This window comes from Melanerpes formicivorus, unplaced genomic scaffold (genome assembly GCF_026170545.1).
Source record: "Melanerpes formicivorus ecotype bairdi unplaced genomic scaffold, bMelFor1.0.p_v2 SCAF_56, whole genome shotgun sequence".
NCBI lineage: Eukaryota > Metazoa > Chordata > Aves > Piciformes > Picidae > Melanerpes > Melanerpes formicivorus.
The window spans coordinates 187,706-208,414 of NW_027142408.1; the positions used below are offsets into that span (position 1 = coordinate 187,706).

At 64.8% G+C, this 20,709-nt stretch overlaps 3 protein-coding genes across 5 annotated transcripts; 1 reads left to right on the plus strand and 2 right to left on the minus strand.

Moving 5' to 3' along the window:
• LOC137452554 (uncharacterized) lies at positions 1–1,136 on the minus strand (the record flags this gene model as incomplete). Its single annotated transcript, XM_068161038.1, has 1 exon — positions 1–1,136. A coding segment is annotated over one exon (981 nt), but the record flags the coding sequence as incomplete, so codon positions are not given.
• GRINA (glutamate ionotropic receptor NMDA type subunit associated protein 1) lies at positions 1,135–10,512 on the minus strand. Its single transcript, XM_068161071.1, has 7 exons — positions 10,408–10,512; positions 7,064–7,410; positions 6,241–6,353; positions 5,955–6,155; positions 3,885–4,013; positions 2,630–2,773; positions 1,135–1,295 (listed from the first exon to the last, which is right to left on the minus strand). Exons 2-7 carry the CDS (start codon positions 7,383–7,385, stop codon positions 1,146–1,148), a joined length of 1,059 nt encoding a protein of 352 aa, XP_068017172.1. The 5' UTR covers positions 7,386–7,410; positions 10,408–10,512; the 3' UTR covers positions 1,135–1,145.
• A 150-nt stretch (positions 10,513–10,662) lies between these two features.
• PARP10 (poly(ADP-ribose) polymerase family member 10) lies at positions 10,663–16,449 on the plus strand. 3 transcript variants are annotated; one of them, XM_068161074.1, is made up of 11 exons: positions 10,663–11,005; positions 11,351–11,626; positions 11,767–12,009; positions 12,535–12,768; positions 12,877–13,439; positions 13,532–13,744; positions 13,864–13,939; positions 14,041–14,991; positions 15,105–15,244; positions 15,336–15,513; positions 15,832–16,449. In XM_068161074.1, exons 1-11 carry the CDS (start codon positions 10,795–10,797, stop codon positions 16,161–16,163), a joined length of 3,417 nt encoding a protein of 1,138 aa, XP_068017175.1. In that variant the 5' UTR covers positions 10,663–10,794; the 3' UTR covers positions 16,164–16,449. The 3 variants fall into 3 exon arrangements, with proteins under 3 accessions (XP_068017175.1, XP_068017173.1, XP_068017174.1); XM_068161072.1 differs by lacking the exon at positions 10,663–11,005 and having other exon boundaries at positions 11,015–11,626; XM_068161073.1 differs by lacking the exon at positions 10,663–11,005 and having other exon boundaries at positions 11,015–11,626; positions 15,108–15,244.
• Positions 16,450–20,709: the final 4,260 nt, after the last annotated feature.

Below are 20,709 nucleotides of genomic sequence, written 5' to 3' on the forward strand. Positions count from 1 at the left end.
TGACCTGGAGGGGGTTTATTGACAGCAGGAGCCACAAATGAGGGGTGGGACAGGGACCCCCCCCAGGAAAGGGACAAATTAAGGGGGGGTAAGGGGCGAGCTTAGGTCCTGGGGGGTCCCCATAGAGACCCTCCTGCAGTGCCCCCCCCTTACCCTCAGCCCTGCCTGTATCCCAGGGAGGAGGGTGGGAGCTTGGAGAGGGGGTCCTGACCCTGCCTGTTCGGCTGGGGGGGCCAGGGGGTAATGCGTGCGGGGAAGGGGATGGGATGGGGGGCACTAGGAGTTGTTGGGGGACACTGGGATGAAGTCAGGGGGATTGGGATGTGCAAGGGGGGACTAGGATGAGGTGGAGGGAATTGGGATGTGAAGGGGGAATGGGATGAGCTGGGGGGGATGTGAAGGGGGAATGGGATGAGGTGGGGGGGGATGTGAAGGGGGAATGGGATGAGCTGGGGGGGATGTGAAGGGGGAATGGGATGAGGTGGGGGGGGATGTGAAGGGGGAATGGGATGGGGGGGATTGGGATGTGAAGGGGGAATGGGATGGGGGGGGATTGGGATGTGAAGGGGGGGACTAGGATGAGGTGGGGGGGATTGGGATGTGAAGGGGGACTGGGATGAGGTGGGGGGGATGTGAAGGGGGAATGGGATGGGGGGGGGATTGGGATGTGAAGGGGGGGACTGGGATGAGAAGGGGGGGATGTGAAGGGGGAATGGGATGAGGTGGGGGGGATTGGGATGTGAAGGAGGGGACTGGGATGAGGTGGGAGGAGGATTGGGATGATGGGGGGCAGCTCCATTGTGGGTGGGGGGACAAAGTGCTTCCAGTCCACATTCAAAGGGGGGGACACACAGCCCATATTCACAGCAAGAGGGGGCCAGCAAAGGGTCTGGGCAAGGTGCTGGGGATGGGGTAAGGGCAGTTAGGGCACCCCATATGTGCCCCCCCCCATTTCTATCCGGGGGGGACTGAAAAATGAGGGTGGGGAACCAAAAACTCCAAGGGGTGATTTTTTTTGGGGGGGTAAAGGATGATAACACTGAACTGAACGGGGGTGGGGGTGGGTAGGGGGTGGGCTTGGGGTGTGGGGAGGCAGAAAGCAGGGTCGGGGGGGGGGTCCCGGGGCGGGGGGGGGGGGGGGGCAGCTACTCCTTGGCGCGGCCGATGATGGCCAGGAGGTAGAGGAAGATGTTGATGATGTCGGTGTAGAGGTTGAGCGCGGCGAAGACGTGCTCCTCGGGGCTCAGGGCCAGCTGCTTGTTCCCCAGCACCAGCTGCGTGTCCACCGCCAGGAACTGGGCAAAAGGAGGGGGCACCAGTCACGGGGGGGGCACGCTGCAGGGCAGTAACTCCCCAGGACCCCCCCGCGACCCATGCGATGCCCCACACTGAGACCTCCTCCCCGCTCCTCGGCACCGGCTGGGACCCTGCGGTCAGGAGCCGCCCGAAGTGGGGGGAGGGGGCACTGCTGGGGGAGGATGACACACAGGGAGCTGGAGACACCACAGGACTCATAGAGCCCCCCCCCAAGAGCCAGACAAACACCCCAGGACCCACAAATCCTCCCCACACCGAGATGTGCTCCTTGCTCCCCAGCACCAGCTGGGTCCCTACTGCCAGGAGCTGCCCCAAATGCCAGGGGCACAGTGGGGGTTGGTAGCATCACAGGATTCATAGAGCCCCCCCCACAAGAGCCACAGAAGCCCCCCAGGATCCCCCCCAAGACTGAGACGTGCCCTTTGTTCCCCAACACCAGCTGTGTTCCCACCCCCAGGAGCTACCCAAAACGGGGCAGGCACCCCTGAGAGTGGGGCACAGGGCAGGTCAGTGGCACTGCAGGATCCCCCCAGCACCCATAGAACCCCCCCTGGGACTGAGTCCCCCCCTCTGATGTGCTCCTGGGGGCTCAGCACCAACTGAGTGTCCATCACTGAGAGCTGCCCAGCACGGGGGGGCACGGGGGGGGGGGGGGGGGCACAGAAGGAGCTGGTGGCACCACAGGACCCACAGAGCCAACTATGTGCCCCATATTCTGGGCACCCCCTCTGGTGTTGCTCCCCCCACCATTACTTTGGGTGTCTCCCCCCCAGTGCTGTCATCCTCCCTCCATTATTATGGGTGGCCCCCTCATGATTGGGGTGCCCCCCCTGGTATTGCCCCCTTCATTATTTCAGATGCCCCCCCCCCATTATTTCAGGTTCCTCCCCCTCTGCTGCCCCCCCCATTAATGGGGGTGTCCCCCCTTTACTTCCCTCCCCATTACTGTAGGTGCCCCCCATTACTTTGGGTGCTCCCCACTTAGCTGCCCTCCCCCCATTATTTCAGGTGCCTCCCCTTTTGCTGCCCCCATACCATTATTCCAGGTGCCCCTCACCACTATTTGGGGTTTCCCCACTTTTCTGCCCCCCCATTAATTGGGATGCTCCCCCCCTTTACTTCCCATTATTTTAGGTGCCCCCTCCCCCATTGCTTTGGGTGCCCTTCCCTTTACTCCCTCCCTCCCCCCATTATTTCGGGTGCCTCCCCTTTTGCTGCCCCCATACCATTATTCCAGGCGCTCCCCCCCATTATTATTTGAGGTGCCCCCTGGTGCCACCCCCCCCTATTTCAGGGTGCCCCCCCAGCTCACGCAGGTGAAGAGCAGGGCCCCCAGCGAGGCGTAGATGATGTCGAGGATGCGGCTGCGGATGAAGATGCAGAGCAGGGAGAACAGCACCAGCACCACCAGACACACCAGCAGCACCCCCCGGCACGAGGTGAAGTCGTACTTGGTCTGGGGAGGGCACGGGGGGGGGGGGGTGTCACACCCCCCATATGGACACCACCCCCCCACCCCACTTGGGAGCCTCCCAGATCCAGCTCGGAGCCCTGAGCTCCAGTCCGGAGCCCTCCGGACCCAGTTCACAGCTTCCCCTCCAAGCAGGAGACACTGGTGAGGGTCACACACCCAGTTTGGATCCCCCCACCCCCCCAAGTCACACCATGAAGTCCGTGGTGTGGTCACACACCCCATACCGACGACCCCCCCCCCCGCCCCCGGACCCACTTCAGAGCCCCCCCAGACTCACTTCAGGGCTCCCAATCCCACTTTGGATCCCCCCACTACAACCATGGAGCCTGGAGCAGCTTACACACCCGGTTTGGGCTTCTCCAGCTCCAGTTTGGACACCCCCAGCCCCACCATGGAGCCCGGAGGGGGTCACACATACCATAGTCACCCCCTGCTAGAGCCAGTTCATAGCCTCCAGCCCCAGTGCAGACCTTCCAGTCCCAACTTGCACCTACCCAGCCTCCCTCCACACCCAGCAGAGCCACCATAGAACCCCAGGGAGGGGCTCACACACACAGTTTGGATCCCCTCAGCCCCAGCCCCACTTTGGATGCCCCCAGCCCCAGTTTGGATCTCCCCAGCTTGGACCCCCCCCCCCCCAGTCTCAGTTTGGATCCCCTGAACCTCAGTTTGGTGCCACTCAGCCCCAGATTGGACCCTTTCAGCCCCTCTTTGGAGCCCCTCTGCTCCAGCTTGGAGCCCCCAAGCCCCAGACTGGACCCTGTTAGCCTGTTTGGAGCCCTCCAGCTCCAGTCTAGACCCACCTTGGCCCCATTTGGACCCCTTCATCCCAGTGTGGACTAATCCAGGCCCAGTTTGGACCCCCCCCCAGCTCCAGTGTGAACCCTCTTAGCCTGTTTGGAGCCCTCCAGCCCCAGTCTGGACCCACCTTGGCCCCAGTTGGACCCCTTCAGTGCCAGTTTGGACCCTTTCAACCCCTGTTTGGAGTCCCCCAGATGCAGTTTGGAGCCCCCTAAGCCCAGTCTGAAGCCTGCCAGCCCCAGTCTCAACCCCCCCCATCTCCAGTATGGACCCCCCCAGGCGCAGCTGGGACCTGGAGCGAGAAGATGACGACAGTGAAGCAGACGCCGACAGTGATGCCCACGGCCATGATGACAGCGTCGGTGTCATAGAAGCTGGCGATCATCCCCACCATGTAGGACAGGCTGAGGGTCAGGATGGACTGGGGACACGAGGGGACATGGTCACAGTGGGCAGAGGGACACCAAAACTCTGGGTCTGGGGACACTGAGCCCCTGGGTATAGGAACACCAAACCTTTGAGTATGGGGACAGCAAGCCCCCACGCCTGGGGACACTGAACCCCCAAGTATGGGAAGTATGGGGACACTGAGCCCCCAGGTATGGGGACACTGAACCCCCAAGTATGGGAAGTATGGGGACACTGAGACCCCATACATGGGGACACTGAACCCCCAAGTATGGGAAGTATGGGGGACACTGAGCCCCCAGGTACAGGGACACTGAGACCCCATACATGGGGACACTGAACCCCCAGCAACAGGGACACCAAACCTCCAGGTATGGCAATACCAAACCTCCAGACATGGTGACACCAAACTTCAGGACAGAGAGAGACTGAAGCTCTGGGCATGGGGATACCAAACCCCTGGGCACAAGGACACCAAACATCCTGGTATGGTGGCACTAAATCTCCAGGTATGGTGACATCAACGCTCTGGGCGTGGGGACAGCAAACCTCTGAGCCTGGGGACATCAGGGCTCTGGGTATGTGGGCACCAAAAGCTCTGGGTGTGAGCAACAGGGACACCAAACCTCCACAGTCTGCTACGTCCTTCACGTGGGACTCTGGGCTCTGCCACGGCCACAGCAGACACCCAACCCGGTGTCACTGGCCCTGGTGACACCAAGCCTCCACAGCACCCCATGTCAGGACTCTTGGCTTTGCCACGACCACAGCAGGCACCCCAAGGTGTGTCTCACCCCTGGACTTTAGCCATGTCCCATTACTGGCCCTGGTGACACCAGACCTTCATGGCACTCAACGTCCTCCACAAAGGACTCATGGCTTTGCCACGCCCACAGCACACGCCCCAAGGTGTCCCTCACCCCTGGACTTTGGCCACATCCTACCACTGGCCCTGGTGACACCAAGCCTCCACAGCACCCAGCATCCTCTATGTAGGACTCTTGCCTTTGCCATGGCTGCAGCACACACTGCATGGCGTCCCTCACCCCTGGGCTTTAGTGCTGCCCCACCACTGGCCCTTCATAGTTTCATAGCTTCATAGTTTCATTCAGGGTTGGAAGGGACCACAAGGATCATCTAGTTCCAACCCCCCTGCCACGGGCAGGGACACCCCACACTAGATCAGGCTGGACAGAGCCTCATCCAGCCTGGGCTTAAACACCTCCAGGGACAGGGCCCCAACCACCTCCCTGGACAACCCATTCCAGGGTTTCACCACTCTCATGGTGAAGAACCTCCTCCTCACCTCCAGCCTGAACCTCCCCACCTCCAGCTTCATTCTGTTCCCCCTAGTCCTATCACTACCTGAGATCCTGAGAAGTCCTTCCCCAGCCCTCCTGTAGCCCCCTTCAGATACTGGAAGGCCACAATGAGGTCACCTCGGAGCCTTCTCTTCTCCAGACTGAACAGCCCCAACTCCTTCAGTCTGTCCTCATAGGAGAGGTGCTCCAGCCCTCTGATCATCCTTGTGGCCCTTCTCTGGACACGTTCCAGCACCTCCACATCCCTCTTGTAATAGGGGCTCCAGCACTGGAGGCAGTACTCCAGGTGGGGTCTCACCAGAGCTGAGCAGAGGGGGAGGATCACCTCCCTCGACCTGCTAGCCACACTTCTCCTGATGCAGCCCAGGATCTGATTGGCTTTGCGGGCTGCAAGTGCACACTGAGAGCTCATGTTGAGCTTTTTGTCCACCAGCACCCCCAAGTCTCTCTCCTCAGGGCTATCCTCCAGCCAGTCACTGCCTAGCCTGTATTTGTGCCTGAGATTGCCTCGACCCAGATGCCCTGGTGACACCAAACCTTCGGCGTCCTCCGCGTGGGGACTCTTTGTCTTTGCCACGGCCGCAGCAGCCGCCCCAGGGCGTCCCTCAACCCAGGGCCAGCACAGCACTCACCAGGGCCACCATGTTCCAGGGGTGCTTGCGGCGGAAGTCTCCGCAGCAGCTGAGGACGATGAGGGAGATGAAGAAGACGCCGTAGGACACGTAGTAGGTCCAGACGTTGCGGCGCACGAAGCCCTTCACCCCCCCCACGAAGGTGAAGACGGCGACGAAGGCGAAGGTGACGCTCAGCTGCAGGGTCAGCACCAGGAACACCTGGGGAGGAGCAGCGGGGGGGGGGGTGAGCGGGGGGTCCCCGAGGCCGCGGTGGCTCCCCCCAGAGGTGCTGCCGGGGTCCCACCTTGCGGATGAAGGCCTGGCGGATGCTCTTGTCGTCCCAGTGCGCCGTCGGGAAGTCCTGGTTGTCATAGTAGGAGGGGGGCCCGTCCTCGTGGTAGGTGCTGTGCAGGGGAGCTGGGAGGGGGCAACAGAACAGGGGTGCTTGGGGGCTTTATGGCGGGGCTGGGGATGCCCCTCAGGTGACCCTGGTGGGACCTGGATCTAGCTGGTGGTGGCGAGAGGAGAGATGGAGCTGGGGGAGGTCCTGGGGGGTGTTCCTGGCAGGAATCTCAGGGGATGGAGGGGGAAATCCCCAAGGGGCTGGGGGGTCCAAAAGGGGTTGTGTGGGGAATCCTAGAGGACATCAAGGAGAGGGGGCTCAGAGGCTGGGGGGGTCCTGGGAGATCCCACAGGGGGGCCTCAGGTGCTGGGGGTGGTGTCTCAGGTCTATGGGGGGGTCCTAAAGGGGTCCCTGGAAGTGTTTCAGGGGATAGGAGAAGGTCCCAAGGAGCTGGGGGGGGTGTCCCAGAGGGTAGGAGGAGTCTCAAGGGGGTCCCAGGGAGCATGGAGGAGGGGTGCAGGGATAGAGGGAGTCCTGGGGGACATGTAGGGAGGTGTCCCAGGGAGTTGGATGGGAACTGGGGGGCACAAGAGGGTTCCAAAAAGGATGGGGGTCCGGGGGGAACTCAAGGAGGTCTCTGGGGCCAAGGGGGTTCTGAGGGGGGATGATAATGAGGAGGCTGGGTGCTGCCCCACCCCCCTCCCCAGGGCTAAAATAGGACTACACCAGCCCCCCAGCCCCCCCCCCCCGCCCCCCATCACCCCCTTCATTCCCCCATACTCACAGTCCTGGTCCCCTGGCACCATGGGCTGGGGCTGGGCGTAGGGCGGCTGCGCGTAGGGGCCTTGGGGGTAGGGGCCTGGGGGAGGGTAGGGTCCAGGGGGGTATGGCCCAGGGGGGCCATAGGGCCCTGGGGGGGGCGGGTATGGCCCTGGCCCCTGTGGGAAGCCTGGTTGGGGGTAGGGGGCAAATTGGGGCTGGGGGGGATAGGGAGCAGCAGTGGGGGGAGGGTATGGGGGCTGCATGTATCCCGGGGGGGCCGTGGGCTGAGGACCCCCTCCCGGGAAGGTGTCACCCGTCACCAGGAAGCTCTTCTCGTGAGACATGGTGGAGGACCCCCCCGGCTGGGAGCTGTGGGAGAGGAGAGAGGGGGTCAGGGACCAGCACCCCCAGTACAGACCCACAGCACCATCAACCCCCCCTAGTATAGACCCACAGCACTATCAAGCCCCCCAGTATCACCCCCCCAGCATTCCTCCCCAGTACAACCAGCATCACTCTCCACAGCCTCCCAGCATCACCCCCCAGTGTAAGCAGCCTCCCAGCATCACCCCCAGTGCAATCAGCCTCCCAGCCTCACCCCCCAGTGTAAGCAGCCTCCCAGCATCACCCCCCAGTGCAATCAGCCTCCCAGCATCACCCCCAGTGCAATCAGCCTCCCAGCATCACCCCCCAGTGTAAGCAGCCTCCCAGCCTCACCCCCAGTGTAAGCAGCCTCCCAGCATCACCCCCAGTGTAAGCAGCCTCCCAGCCTCACCCCCCAGTGTAAGCAGCCTCCCAGCATCACCCCCCAGTGTAAGCAGCCTCCCAGCATCACCCCCCAGTGTAAGCAGCCTCCCAGCATCACCCCCAGTGCAAGCAGCCTCCCAGCATCACCCCCCAGTGTAAGCAGCCTCCCAGCATCACCCCCAGTGCAATCAGCCTCCCAGCATCACCCCCCAGTGCAATCAGCCTCCCAGCCTCACCCCCAGTGTAAGCAGCCTCCCAGCATCACCCCCAGTGCAAGCAGCCTCCCAGCATCACCCCCAGTGTGAGCAGCCTCCCAGCATCACCCCCAGTGCAATCAGCCTCCCAGCATCACCCCCCAGTGCAATCAGCCTCCCAGCATCACCCCCCCAGTGCAATCAGCCTCCCAGCATCACCCCCAGTGCAATCAGCCTCCCAGCCTCACCCCCCAGTGCAATCAGCCTCCCAGCATCACCCCCCAGTGCCATCAGCCTCCCAGCATCACCCCCAGTGCAATCAGCCTCCCAGCCTCACCCCCCAGTGCAATCAGCCTCCCAGCATCACCCCCCAGTGCCATCAGCCTCCCAGCATCACCCCCAGTGCAATCAGCCTCCCAGCATCACCCCCCAGTATGACCCTCCCCAGCCCCTGGTTCCACCCCGGGCCAGTCCTGGGGGTCCCGTTGCTGCCCCCCGGGGGGTCTCTCGAGCCCTGCCAGCTGGGGGAGAGTCCTAGGGGTCCCCCCCCCGGTGCCCCGGGCCCGCACAAGATGGCGGCGGCGGCGCCGTTACCGCGGCAACGGGGGAGGGGAGGCGGAGAGGGGCAGGAGCGGGGCAGCAGCGGGGCAGGCGCGGGGCTGGCAGCGGTGCCCGCAGCCGTGGCACCGCCGCACCTCCTCAGCCCCACTCCCTCCCCCGGCACGGGCACCCCCGGCTGCCACTGCCCCACTGCCGCAGCTCCGTGCCCAGCCGAACCTGGCACGGCGGCTGGCACCGGCGCCAGCCCTGCCCGCAGAGCCCGCCCGTGCCACGGCTGCCGGCGGGTGGGAGGTTGGCGAGGGCGGCCTTGGCTGCGGCGATGCCCCGTGATGGCCGCCACCGGTGTCACTGCCGCGGTGCGGGACGCGGCCTGGCACACGGCCTGGCACACGGCCTGGCGCACGGTGGGCACTGGCAGAGCCCCCGGCCAGTGCGCAGCGCTGCTGCTGGTGCCAGTGCCGCTGCCGCAGCCATGTCCGGGCACAAGACCTGGCCGGCCGGTGGCAAAGCCGAAGTGGCACCATGTGATGTCAGGCCCGGTGCCATGGGGGGGATGCAGATGGGTGGACAGGAGCTCAGCCACGGGACACCACGAGCAACGGCATGTGCCCACCAGCCTGGCACAAACTCCCACGGGCAGCATCGGGGGTGGGGAGGGGGGAGTAGGGACACAGCGTGGGCAGTGCCAAGGGAGTGCACAGGGAAGCACCGCAGGCCACCATACATGGGTGCACAAGGAGCACCCCACGGGGGACGTGTGGCATGAGGGGCAGCCCATATGGGGGGCACAGGGTGGTACTGGCACAGGGAGCATGCCGCAAGGGGGCTACATGGGCAATGGGAAGCACCCCACGAGAAGTACAGGGTGGCACCAACATCGGGGGCACCCCGAAGTGGAGGTTACTGCGTGCAAATGGCAGGGGTGGCACAGGGGGTACCCCGAGGGGGGGCACACAACATGGGGGGCAACCCATAGCGGAGTTATGGGGTGCACTGGGGGCACCCCATGGGGAGCAATGAGACATGCGATGGGGGCACTACAAAGCGGGAGCACGAGAGATCGGGTGGGAGGATGCCCGATGCAGGGATGTGTGAGGAGATGTCCGTAGGAGGGGACATGTGGGAGGAGTGTCTGGGGGGACTAACGCGGAGGATCCAGAGAGGGTTTGCAGGGGGGGATGCAGGAGGAGGTCTGGGGGAGGTAGCTGGGGGGGTGGCGTGTGTGTGTTACAAGGGGTCTGCACGGGGGGTCCAGGGAGGTGTGCAGGGGAGGTTGTGGGGAGGGGTTCAAGGGCTTGAAGAGGGGGGAGGTAACGGGGCGGGGAGACAGTTGCAGGAGGTCTGTGGGGGGTTAGGCGGGGGATGTTGCAAGAGAGCTTGAGGGGGGACTTTAGGGGGGTTCGAGGGGTGTTGCGGGGGAGGTTTATAGCGGGAGGCTGCGGGGGTGTTGAGAGTGTGGTGCGCAGCTCGCCCCCCCCGCTCCCGCAGCCCCCGTAAGCAGCTTTGCCGGTAAAGCCACGGCGCGGCCTATTTCGGGCCGCTCAATCCTAATCCGCCAGCGCTGACGCGGGGAGGGACGCCACGCACAGCCTCACCGCAGCCCCCCAGCTCACCGTGAGGACCCTCCCAGCCCCGGCCCCGGTCCCGGCCCCGCAGCAGGGTCTCCTGCTGCCCGCTGCCCCCCGGCGCCCGTTGCCCCCCCTTGCAGCGAAATGCGGCAGCGCGGGGGCGGGGGAGGTGAACCCACGCGCGGGGGAGGCGCCGGGATCTCCGGGACTCCCGCATCCCACGAACGGCAACAACCCCTCCGAGACCCTCTACTGAGGACCCCCACCCCCCCCCCCCCGACGCCCCCCCAGCTCACCAGAGCCGGGCGGCAGCGCTGGGACCGCTCCGGCGGCGTGGGCGGGGCCTGCGGGGCCAAGAGGGGCGGGGCCTCAGGGAGGGCGGGGCCTCGGCAGCGCAAGCTCCGGGCAGGTGATCTGCGGGGGCGGGGCCTAGCTGGAGCGGGGCCTCAGCAGGGCTGGAGCTAGTCAGCTGCGGGTGGGCGGAGCCTGAAGGGGAGGGGTTAAATTGGGGGGCGGGACTCGAGCAGCACAGGCTCCGTTTGGCTGCCGCTGGGGGTGGGGCCTCTGACAGCAGCATTCGGGCGGAGCCTAATGAGGCAGATCCTGGGGAGGGAGCGGGCAGCGCTTCCAGAGCCAGAGCGGGATCTGCTGTGGGCGGGGCCTTTAAGTGCTTCCCGTAAGGAATGGGGGCGGGACCAGGCAGCAAATCGAGGTCAGCTGGACCCCGCCCCCCGACATGGGGCGGAGTCTGGTGGCAGAGCGCCCCTGTGCGGCAGCAGAGCGCCCCCGATCGGTGCGGTAGCGGCCAGCCCCGGTGGCTCCGCCCTGCAAGGCCCCGCCCTGGCCCCGCCCCGTTTCAGTTTCGTTTCTGGCGGGGGGAGCCGAGAATAGTCGGTACGTGATGGGAGAACTGGGATAGGGCGAGGGGGGTCCCAGTCCCCACTGAGAACTCTGGTATGTGGTGGGGATGCTCCAGTCCTTGCTGGTACCCTGGGCTGCAGTGCCGCGGGTGCCAAGGTCCACCAGGTGCAATGGGGTGGGGTGAAGGAAATCCCAGGGAAGAACTGGGAAGGGGTCTGTCTGTCGTACCCAAATCCTTGCTGGGAGCTCTGGGATGGGGTGCGGAGTGTCCCAGTGCCCAATGGGATTGGGTAAGGGGTGACCCAGTCTCATGCTGGCAGTATTTGGATGGGTCAGGGCGACTTTGGGGACTGCTTTTGGTTGCGTTCCTTGGTCCAGGGGTTCACACTGGAGTGGTACCTGAAGTGGGAGAGTCCCAATATCCCCCGAGCGTGTCCCTCTCCAGGATGGCAGAGGAGGAGCCGCGGCAGGGGGGCGACCCCCAGGGTGATGCCCCTTGCTCAGGAGTGCTGGATGTTGGGGGATTTCCCCCCAGTATGGAAGTGGAGTTACTGGTTCTGTATTTCGAGAGCCGCCGGCGCTCCGGGGGGGGGCCGGTGCAGAGCTGGCAGCGCCATGGTCCCCATCTTACCATCACCTTCCAGGACCCACGCGGTGAGCAACTGGTAGCATTGATACAGGTGACGTGTCCCAATCCCCACTGGGAGCACTGGTGAGGAGCTGTGAGCTCCCTTAGTGTGCCCCAGTAGGGGGTGGGTGCTGTGCCCCCTTAGTGACCCCCGTGTTTCCCCTAGACGCTCAGCGGGTGCTGGCCCGGAGTCCCCACCGGCTGGAGGGGGCCGAGCTGCGAGTGGTGCCGGCCCCCCCATGGGACCCCTCCCGGCTGCTGCTGGGGGGCCTGAACTCGGAGACACCCCTGGAGCTGCTGGAACCCCACCTGGGGACCCTCCTGGGCCGCCCCCCAGGAACCTTCACCCTGAGCCAGGGTCCTGCGGGCTGGGGGCTGCTACACCTTCACGACCCCCTCACCCCTCAAGGTGGGGCACTGGGAGCACGAGGATGGGGCATGTAGGGATCCCAGTCCCAACGTGGAGCGCTGGGATGGGGGTTGGGAGGTCCCGGTCTCAAATGGGAGCACTGGGATGAGATGCAGAGGATCCAAATCTCAAGTGGGAGCTTTGGGATGGGGTGTGGGATGTCCCAGTCCCAACTGGGACCACTGAGATGGTGGGGGGGAGGCGCCCATTACCACCTGGGAGTACCGGGGCTGTGGTGTGGAGGGTCCTAATCCTAAGTGGGAGCAATGGGATTGAGGTGTGGAGAATCTGAAAACCGGGAGGAGTGGGATGGGGCAGGGGGTGTCACAGTCCCGTCTGGGAGCACTGGGATGGGGCTGTGGAGTGTGAATTACCATGTGGGTCCTGGTGGTTCCCTTGAGCCAGTCCTGGTGGTGGTGGTGCAGGGTGTGGTGCAGGGTGGCACACACTGGTGGCACACAGTGCCACCCACCTGTCCAGGGCCATGAGGGGCCACCAGTGCCACCCTGGTGTCCCCACGGGCAGAGCTGGCAGTGGTGGAGCAGCAGGTGCAGTGCTGGGGGCCAGAAGGGGCCAGGATCCAGCTGCAGCGGGTGCCACGCACCCCCCAGGTGCTGGTGCGGGCAGCGGTGCCAGGGCTGAGCCATGACCTCCTGGAGCTCTACTTTGAGAACCGTCGCAGTGGCGGTGGCAGCGTCAGTGATGTGAAGGTGCTGCCAGGCAGGCAGGCTGCCATCGTCACCTTCCAGCAGCTCGACGGTGAGTGGGCACCATGCCAACCCCAGGGATCATGCTGCCATGGTGGTGCCAGGGCTGGGGTGATGGCGGTGCCAGGGGTGCCAAAGCTGCCTGTCCTCTCCCCTGCAGTGGCAGAGCGGGTGCTGGAGCGGCAGCACCAGCTGCAGGGCATGGTGCTAAGCGTGGAGCCCCACTACTCCTTCCTGGGGGCACCGGAGGAGGACGAGATTCCTGTGCCAGGGGAGACCCTATCATTGGGCACAGCAAACACCCCGGGCACCAGCACTTCACCAGACACAGTCCCTCCAGTTCCTGCCAAGCTGGAGCAAACAGAACCAGCAGTGCCAAGCCCGATGCCAGGGGAGCTGCCAGATGCCATCACTGGGGGTCACAAGGACACAGAGGGGGATGAGGCTGTGGCCAGGCGGTGGCAGTACCCAGAGCAGGCAGCAACAGTGTTGGCATCAGCACAGGATGAAGCGTTGGTGTTGGCTCAGGATGCAGTGCTGGTGCCACCAGCGGTGGCACAGGAGGAAATGCTGGAGTTGGCAGCTTTGGCACAGGACGAGGTGCTGGTGGCAGCGGAGCCGGGCGCAGTGCGGTACCTTCAGTGGCACTACCAGGACCTCCTGGGCAGCATCCCCGAGGTCTCCCTGGTGCCATTGGAGGGAGGTGATGTCGCTGGCTTCCGGGTGAGCCACAGGAAGGGTCCCAGGGTCTTTCCCAGCTCTGTGGTGCCCACTGGTGCCAGATCTCAGCCCTGACCAGTTGTCACCACTGGCAGGTGAGCGGGCAACCAGATCGGTGCCAGGCAGCCGCCGAGTTCCTACAGAGCCTGCTGGGCACCGTGGGCTCGCAGACAGTGCCACTGCAATTCCCTGGCATCGCCCGCTTCCTGCGGGACCAGGGTGGGCACAGCCTCCTGTGCCAGCTTGAGAGCCGCTTCCAGTGCATCATCCAGGTGGACAGTGGCACATGGAGCCCCCCGGACCCACAGGTATGGCCGGGGCTGGTACCAATGTCACTGGGACACTGGGTGCCGTCATGCTTGGCCCTGGCATGCATGAGCAGCCCTGGTGACAGCAGTGGCACTGACCTACCCCTGTGTCCCTGCAGCTGGAACTGACAGACCTGCTCCCCTCAAGTTGCTACAGGGATGCCCAGCACTGCCCTGGTGATACATCTGACATCGGTGAGGAGGCCGCTTGCGGTGCCATGATGGGAGGGGGCCACAGGTACCAGTGCCATGCCCCAGTGGGGGGTTCATGGTCAGGATCTTGGTCCTCCCTGCAGAGGAGATCAAGGAGCTGCTGGCAGCGCTGCACCCTGGCGATGCCACCGACGATGCCACCGATGATTTCACTGACAGTGCCAGTGATGATGATCCGTGGGCTGGCACTGAGCAGGATGCTGGTGCTGAACCCCTGGCCGTGGGCAGTGGGGATGGTGCCAGGGAGCCACAGTGGGGCATGGGCGATGCCAGGCTGGCAGAGGAGGAGGCGCAGATGCTGCTGGCGATCCAGCGCTCCATGGACAGCTCACGGTGCCAGGAGCAGGAGGTGGCAGAGCTGGCACGTGCCACTGCTCTCTCCCTCCGCTCCTTTCAACGTGAGCAGCTGGCATTGCCCAGCGAGGAGGAAGAGGAGGAAGATGATAGCAGGCTCCGTGCTGCACTGGAGGCCTCTCTGGAGGAGGCAGTGCCAGCGGCAGACGTGGCACGGGTCACCATCTTCTGCTCCTTTGAGCGGGACGTGTCAGCGGTGCCACAGGCACTGGAGCAGGCACTGGAGGGGCAGCTTCGGGCACAGGTGGTGGTGAGTGAGCGGCTGCAGGCACTGCCAGCCTCCTGCCTGGCCCTCCTGCAGCGCCGGCACGCCGTGAGCCTCCAGCTGAGCCATGGCACTGCCACGCTGAATGGCTTTGCCGAATACGCTGCAGCTGCTGCCCGTGACCTCCGGGCCCTGCTCGGGCAACTGCCAGAGCCAGGGCTGCCCGATCTTGGCACCAGCACAGCACGCTGGGTGCGATGGGACCCCTCTGGCACTGCCATCCCCTACCCTGCCGAGGCCGTGGAGCAGCTGGAGCGTGCCTGGCAGCACCAGCAGCGCCGGCTGGACCTAGTGCTGGCTGGGCGACCCCTCACCATCGACCTGCAGCGGATGGAAGAGTTCGACATTGGCAGTGCCCGTGCCGTTGCCATCTCCCGCAGCCAGCCCCCTGCCCACAGCGACCGACACCTGCTCGGTGCGTGCTGATGCCAGTGTGGTGCTATGGGGCAACCCCTGCTGTGCTGTGGGGTATTCTGTCTGGTAAGGTACCAACCATGCCATGTTGGCATTCACCGGGGCTGTACCCAGCAGGGCTAGAAGTGCCAGGGCTGGAGGAGGAGGAGGTGCGGCTGCTGTCACTGTCTGAGGACTCAGAGGAGTTTGCTGCCACCGTGTGCCAGTTCTACCAAAGCCTGGAGGAGCAGCATGGCAGGATCAGCATTGTCAGGGTAGGTGATGGCAGTGCCAGGGCAGGCTGGGCACAGGCAGGCTCCTAGCCATGGTGTGCCCATGGTAGAGCCCGGTTTGTACTCCCAACAGGTGCAGAAGCTGATCCACCCTCTGCTGTACCAGCAGTACCAGCTGAAGAAGGGTAGTGTGGCACGGGAGTGTGCTCCTGGCACCGTGGTGGAGCGAGTTCTGTTCCATGGCACCACCGAGGGCTGCAGCCGCGAGATTTGCCTGCACGGCTTCAACCGCAGCTTCTGCGGCAGGAACGGTGAGTGCCAGGTGGGCACAGGCTGAGCCTGCTGTGGCACTGCTGGTGGGTACCAACCTGGTGTGTGCTCAGCCAATGCCATGGGCACATACTGGCTCTGGTACCACCAGCATGGAGTGAGCATGTGCTGGCAGTGCCTCTGCCCCATGCCCCCTGGCTGCCTTCAGCCCAAGCCCACTGGGTACATTTGGCACATGCCAGCCCTGCTCACCTGGGCACTGGTGGCCTATCCCAATCTGCTGCTACCAGCGAGTGCCCCGCAGCACCTTTGGCCCGTGGGCCCTGGGCAGCTCTGGCCCATGCCTGTGGTGCCCGCAGGTACCCTGTATGGCCTTGGCGTGTACTTCGCGGTGTCGGCAGCGCTGTCAGCCCGGGACCAGTTCTCCCCGCCCAGCCCCGACGGCTCCAAGTTCATCTTCATGGCCCAGGTGCTGACCGGGGACTACGTGAAGGGGTCCCCAGGGCTCCGTGCGCCCCCGCTGCGGGCACAGCCTGGCAACTGCCCGCCCCGGCGCTACCACAGTGTGGTGAACAGCTCCCAGCGCCCCTCCATCTTCGTCATCTTCAATGACACCCAGGCCTACCCCCAGTACCTCATCACCTGCCGCCAGCTGGGGGAGGATGCCAGGACCCACACTGATCCCCTCTGACCCTGCCAGGACACTCCTGAACCCAGTACCCCCGCTCCCCCTGCACCAGCTCCTGCCCAGGGGCAGGATTTGGGTATCCCAGAACAGCTCCAGGGGTCAGGGTCTGGAGGGGAGTCCCCACCTAGGGGTCACTCCTGCTCCCCCTCCACCCCCCCCCCCAGTTCCTCCACACCCTGCACCAGGGAAGGGCTCAGGGGGTCCCTGGGAGTTCTTAGGGTCTGGGGGGTGTCTCTGCCCCGGGGCAGGTCCCAAGGAGCCCCAAACTCAGAATAAATTTGGTACCTTTTCCCTGTGTCCAGTGATTGGGGGGGGGGAGAAGGGGGATGTCAGGGCTGAGGGGGGCGCTGTTTTTCCGGGAGGTCCTGAGGGATCTGGCACTGGGGGTCAAGTAGGGGGCTACAAGCTGGGCATCCACCTGTACCCACGGGGATCCCAGGGGCATGAGCGCCCCTCCATCCTGGCACCAGGACTCCTCCAGGTCACGTTCCCCCCGTTCCGGGATTGGTTCCCCCAACCTGGTGTCAGGAGAGTTGCCCCCCCAAAGATCACTTTGGGCTCTGGAGGTGGTCGGGGAGTGTGCCCAGGAGTGTGCCCTGGGCCTGTGAGTGGGGTAGGGGAAGGAGGGTGGTGTCTGGGGGTGCCAGTGACATGGGAGGTGCCAGGGACACTGCCTGTGCCCCGAGTCCCAAAGCCCATCCCAGGCACTACCCTGTGCTCCCAATCCAGCTGTCCCCCACAGTCCCCTTGACCTCCTGTGTGCCAGGCCCAGCACCTGGTGCCAACACAGGGCAGTGCCAGGATCTCCCCTCAGGGCACCATGCCAGGCCCCGGCACACAAAGCTACCACTGGCACTGGGGCCAGAGCCCCTCGGCAGGGCTGGGTGTGGGGTCCATCAGCCTTACCAGAAGGCTGGCCCATGTGGTGCCAGGGGCAGCCCTCAGGGTGCCACAGCTGCTGCTGGCCTTGAGCAGAGGTCCTGACACTGCCAGTGCCAAACGTAGCCAGACCTTTGCCCTCTGGCACTAGTGGCCAGTGGAGCCATGAAAGGGGCCTTTGTGTGGCTGCTGGCACCGGCCCCACTGGCAGCCCTGGCACCGGCACTAGCACATGACCGCAGCCAGGCTGCTGTGCCCAGCACCATCGGGGCCTGAGTAGGGCTGGCAGAAGTGGCACCGGGCAGCCCAAGGACAAGGGCACCAGCCACACAGGGACAGGCACTGGTGGCACACTCTGGGACAGGCACCGAGGCTCACAGCAGGGCAGGTACTGGGGCACCAGTGGCATGCTGGGACAGGCACTGAGATGGGCACCGGTGGCACAGACTGGGGCACACACCAGTGCCACACAATGGGACACCAGCAGCACACACTGGGACATGCCCCTGGCACTGCCAGGCTCGCTGGTCCCAGTTTGGCACATGCCAACAAGTGCGGTGGTGCTGGGATCAGCCAGGGGTGGCTGGGAGGGACTGGGAAGCAGCGAGAGGGACTGGGAGACACCGGGAGGGACTGGGAAGCACTGGGAGGGACCGGGAGGCACCGGGAAGCACTGGGAGGGACTGGGAGGCACCAGGAGGGACGGGGAGGCACCGGGAGGCACTCGGAGGGACTGAGGTACGTGGAGGGACTGGGGGACAGTGGGAGGTTCTAGGACATACTAGGGCACGGGCAGGGCACGGGGGGTGCACAGGCAGCCGATGCCAGGCCAGTGCCGGTTTGCGGGTGCCATGGCTTGTGAGCGGGCAGAGCTTGGCACGGACGCACCCTCCGTACTGGGAGCACTGGGGCGGCTCCGGCCGAACTGGGAGCGCTGGGCGGGGTCAGCCCCTGCCTTGCTGCTGGGGGCACTGGAGGGTGGCGAGCGGCCGCACTGGGAGCACTGGGTGGGGTTAACCCTTCCCGTACTGGCGGCACCAGGCAGCGCTGACTGGGTGTGCTGGGAGCACTGGGGGACGCGCCGGTGAGGGTTAACCGGCCGTATTGGGTGTACTGGTTAAGGTTAACTGGATGTGCTGGGAGCACTGGTCAGCGTTAACCCTTCCCGCACTGGGTCACCACTAAGGGGTAACTGGATATACTGGGAGCACTGGTGAAGGCAGCGGTGAGGGTTACCTGGGTGTGCTGATAGAGGTTAACTGGACACCCCCGTGAGGGTTAACTGGGTGTGCTGGGAGCACTGGTCAGCATTAACCCTTCTCATACCGGGTCACCCCTGAAGGTTAACTGGACGCACCAATGAGGGTTAACTGGGCGTACTGGGAGCGCTGGTGCGGTTAGAGTTAACTGGGTGCAGTGTTAACACTGGTGAGGCTTAACTGGCTGCTCCAGTAAGGGTTAACTGGGCGTACTGGGAGCACTGGTGCGGTTAGAGTTAACTGGGTGCACTGTTAACACTGGTGAGGCTTAACTGGCTGCTCCAGTAAGGGTTAACTGGGCGTACTGGGAGCACTGGTGCGGTTAGAGTTAACTGGGTGCACTGTTAACACTGGTGAGGCTTAACTGGCTGCTCCAGTAAGGGTTAACTGGGCGTACTGGGAGCACTGGTGCGGTTAGAGTTAGCTGGGTGCACTGTTAACACTGGTGCGGCTTAACTGGCCGCTCCAGTAAGGGTTAACTGGGCGTACTGGGAGCGCTGGTGCGGTTAGAGCTAACTGGGTGCACTGTTAACACTGGTGAGGCTTAACTGGCCGCTCCAGTAGGGGTTAACTGGGCGTACTGGGAGCAACGCCTAGCATTAACCCCTGGCCTCCTGGGCTAACTGGGTTAACTGGGAGCTGGGGGAGGGGGCTCGGGCCCCGCCCGCGGCCCCGCCCCTCTCCCCGCCCCCGCTGCAGCCCGGGGCCGCTTCGGGCGGAGCCGCTGCGGGAACCGGAGCCGGTGCCCTCCCGCCGGTGACATCCCCGGTGCCCACCCCCGGGTCCGGTGCTCACCCCCCCCCGGTCATGCCCGGCGGGCAGCGCGGCGCGGGGTGAGTGCGGGCAGCAGGGGGGCACAGGGAGGGCTGCACCGGGGGTGCAGGGGGTGCGCGGGGGAGTCCGGGGGTGTAGGGGAGGACTCTGAGCTGGGGGAACTGGGGGGTGAAGGAGGGCTGGGGGGGTATTTGTGCCGCAGGATGTGAAGGCTGGGGGTGCTGTGGGGATCTGGGGGTGCTGTGGGGGTCCCAGGGTGCAGGATGGGGCGTTGGGGGTGCTGGGGTGGAGCTGTGGGTCGCGGGGGAGCCGCTGTGGGGTGCAGGATAGGAGGGCTTGTGCTGGGGGGTACCGGGTTACGGGGGGGGGGGGGGGAACGATGACAGTGCTGTAGGATCTGGGGGGTTTGGAGGCGCTGAGGGAGGTCTGGGGGCGTCTGGGAGATGCTGAGGGGCATCTGAGCTGGGTGAGCTGCGGGGGTCTGGGGGCTCTGAGGGTGCCGCGGGTTTTGTAGGTCGGGGGGGGGGGATGTCGGTGCTGCAGGAGCTGGGGAGGGCTGCGGGGGTTGCAGCCGTGAGTCAGACTTGGCACGAGCACCGCCCCCCTGTGCCACCCCCTGCTCCATCCCCCCCTCCGTGTGCCACCTCCCCGTGCCACCCCCTGCTCTATACCCCACATGTGTCACGCTGTGCTCATCACCCGCCTTCGTGTGCCCCCCCTTGCCACTCATATGCCCACCCTACGTGCCCCCCTACATTCATGTGCCACCCCCTGCTCCCTCCATGCATGTGCCCACCCTGCACCTGTGACCCACACAGGTGTGCCTGCGGCTGCTCACCCCCACACGTGTGTGCCCACCCCCTACATGTGCCCACCCCGCATACATGTGGGTGCTCTACGTGTCTGCCCCCACGCTGGTGCCCACCCCCAGCTATCCCATCTGCATGCACCCACCCCTGCCCACCCACTTATGTGCCCCACATCCGTGTGCCCACCCCTGCTCACACCCACGCCTGTGTGCCCACCTCACACGTGTGCCCACCCCACAGATGTGCCACACAGGTGCTTGGCCAGGCTCTGGAGGGTCTCTGCTGGGGGGCCCTGGGGGTGCCGTGCTCTGATGCCAGCCGTGGGCTTGGCCACAGCCTCTGGCACCTCCAGAGAATTTGGGCTAAAAATGGCACAGAAAATCCTCCTGGGGGTGCCAGCGGCGTGTGCTGGAGCCACGGGGCTGCCAGTGGCAAGGGGCTTAGGCACCAGCCCGCAGGGAGCCGGTGCCAGTGGCCCGGTGGGTGAAATGGCGTCTCGGTGCTTCCTGGCACCGTAGGGCCTGGTGGGAAAGAGCTGCAGCTGCTGCCACCACCGTGGCAGTGCCAGGATGGTGGTGCCCTGGTGGCAGTGCCAGGATGGTGGTGTCAGGGTGGCAGAGGCCTCAACAGTGCTGACGTGCAGTTTCACTTGGCAACCTCTGTCACGCTCCCCTGGCGTGGGGATGGCACTAGCACCGCGGTGCCACTGGCTGGGCTGGGCCCTGGCAGCCTCTCCTGGCCAGTGGCACCGGCACACTTTGGTCATTGGTGCCCCAGTGCCAGTGTGGCCTCATTACCGGTGGCTCTGATGCCCTCTGGCGCTCCAGG

Bases quoted from the DNA above. Each gene is read 5' to 3' on its own strand.
- GRINA (XM_068161071.1), bottom strand. From the start codon at position 7,385: ATGTCTCACGAGAAGAGCTTCCTGGTGACGGGTGACACCTTCCCGGGA. The intron at 4,014-5,954 runs GTGAGTGCTGTG...TCGTGTCCCCAG, and splicing joins CCTGGAACATGGTGGCCCTG to TCCATCCTGACCCTCAGCCT. The intron at 1,296-2,629 runs GTGAGCTGGGGG...CCTTTTGCCCAG, and splicing joins GGGCCCTGCTCTTCACCTGC to TTCCTGGCGGTGGACACGCA.
- PARP10 (XM_068161072.1), top strand. From the start codon at position 11,068: ATGTGGTGGGGATGCTCCAGTCCTTGCTGGTACCCTGGGCTGCAGTGC. The intron at 11,627-11,766 runs GTGAGCAACTGG...TGTTTCCCCTAG, and splicing joins CACCTTCCAGGACCCACGCG to ACGCTCAGCGGGTGCTGGCC. The intron at 14,992-15,104 runs GTGCGTGCTGAT...GGCTGTACCCAG, and splicing joins CAGCGACCGACACCTGCTCG to CAGGGCTAGAAGTGCCAGGG.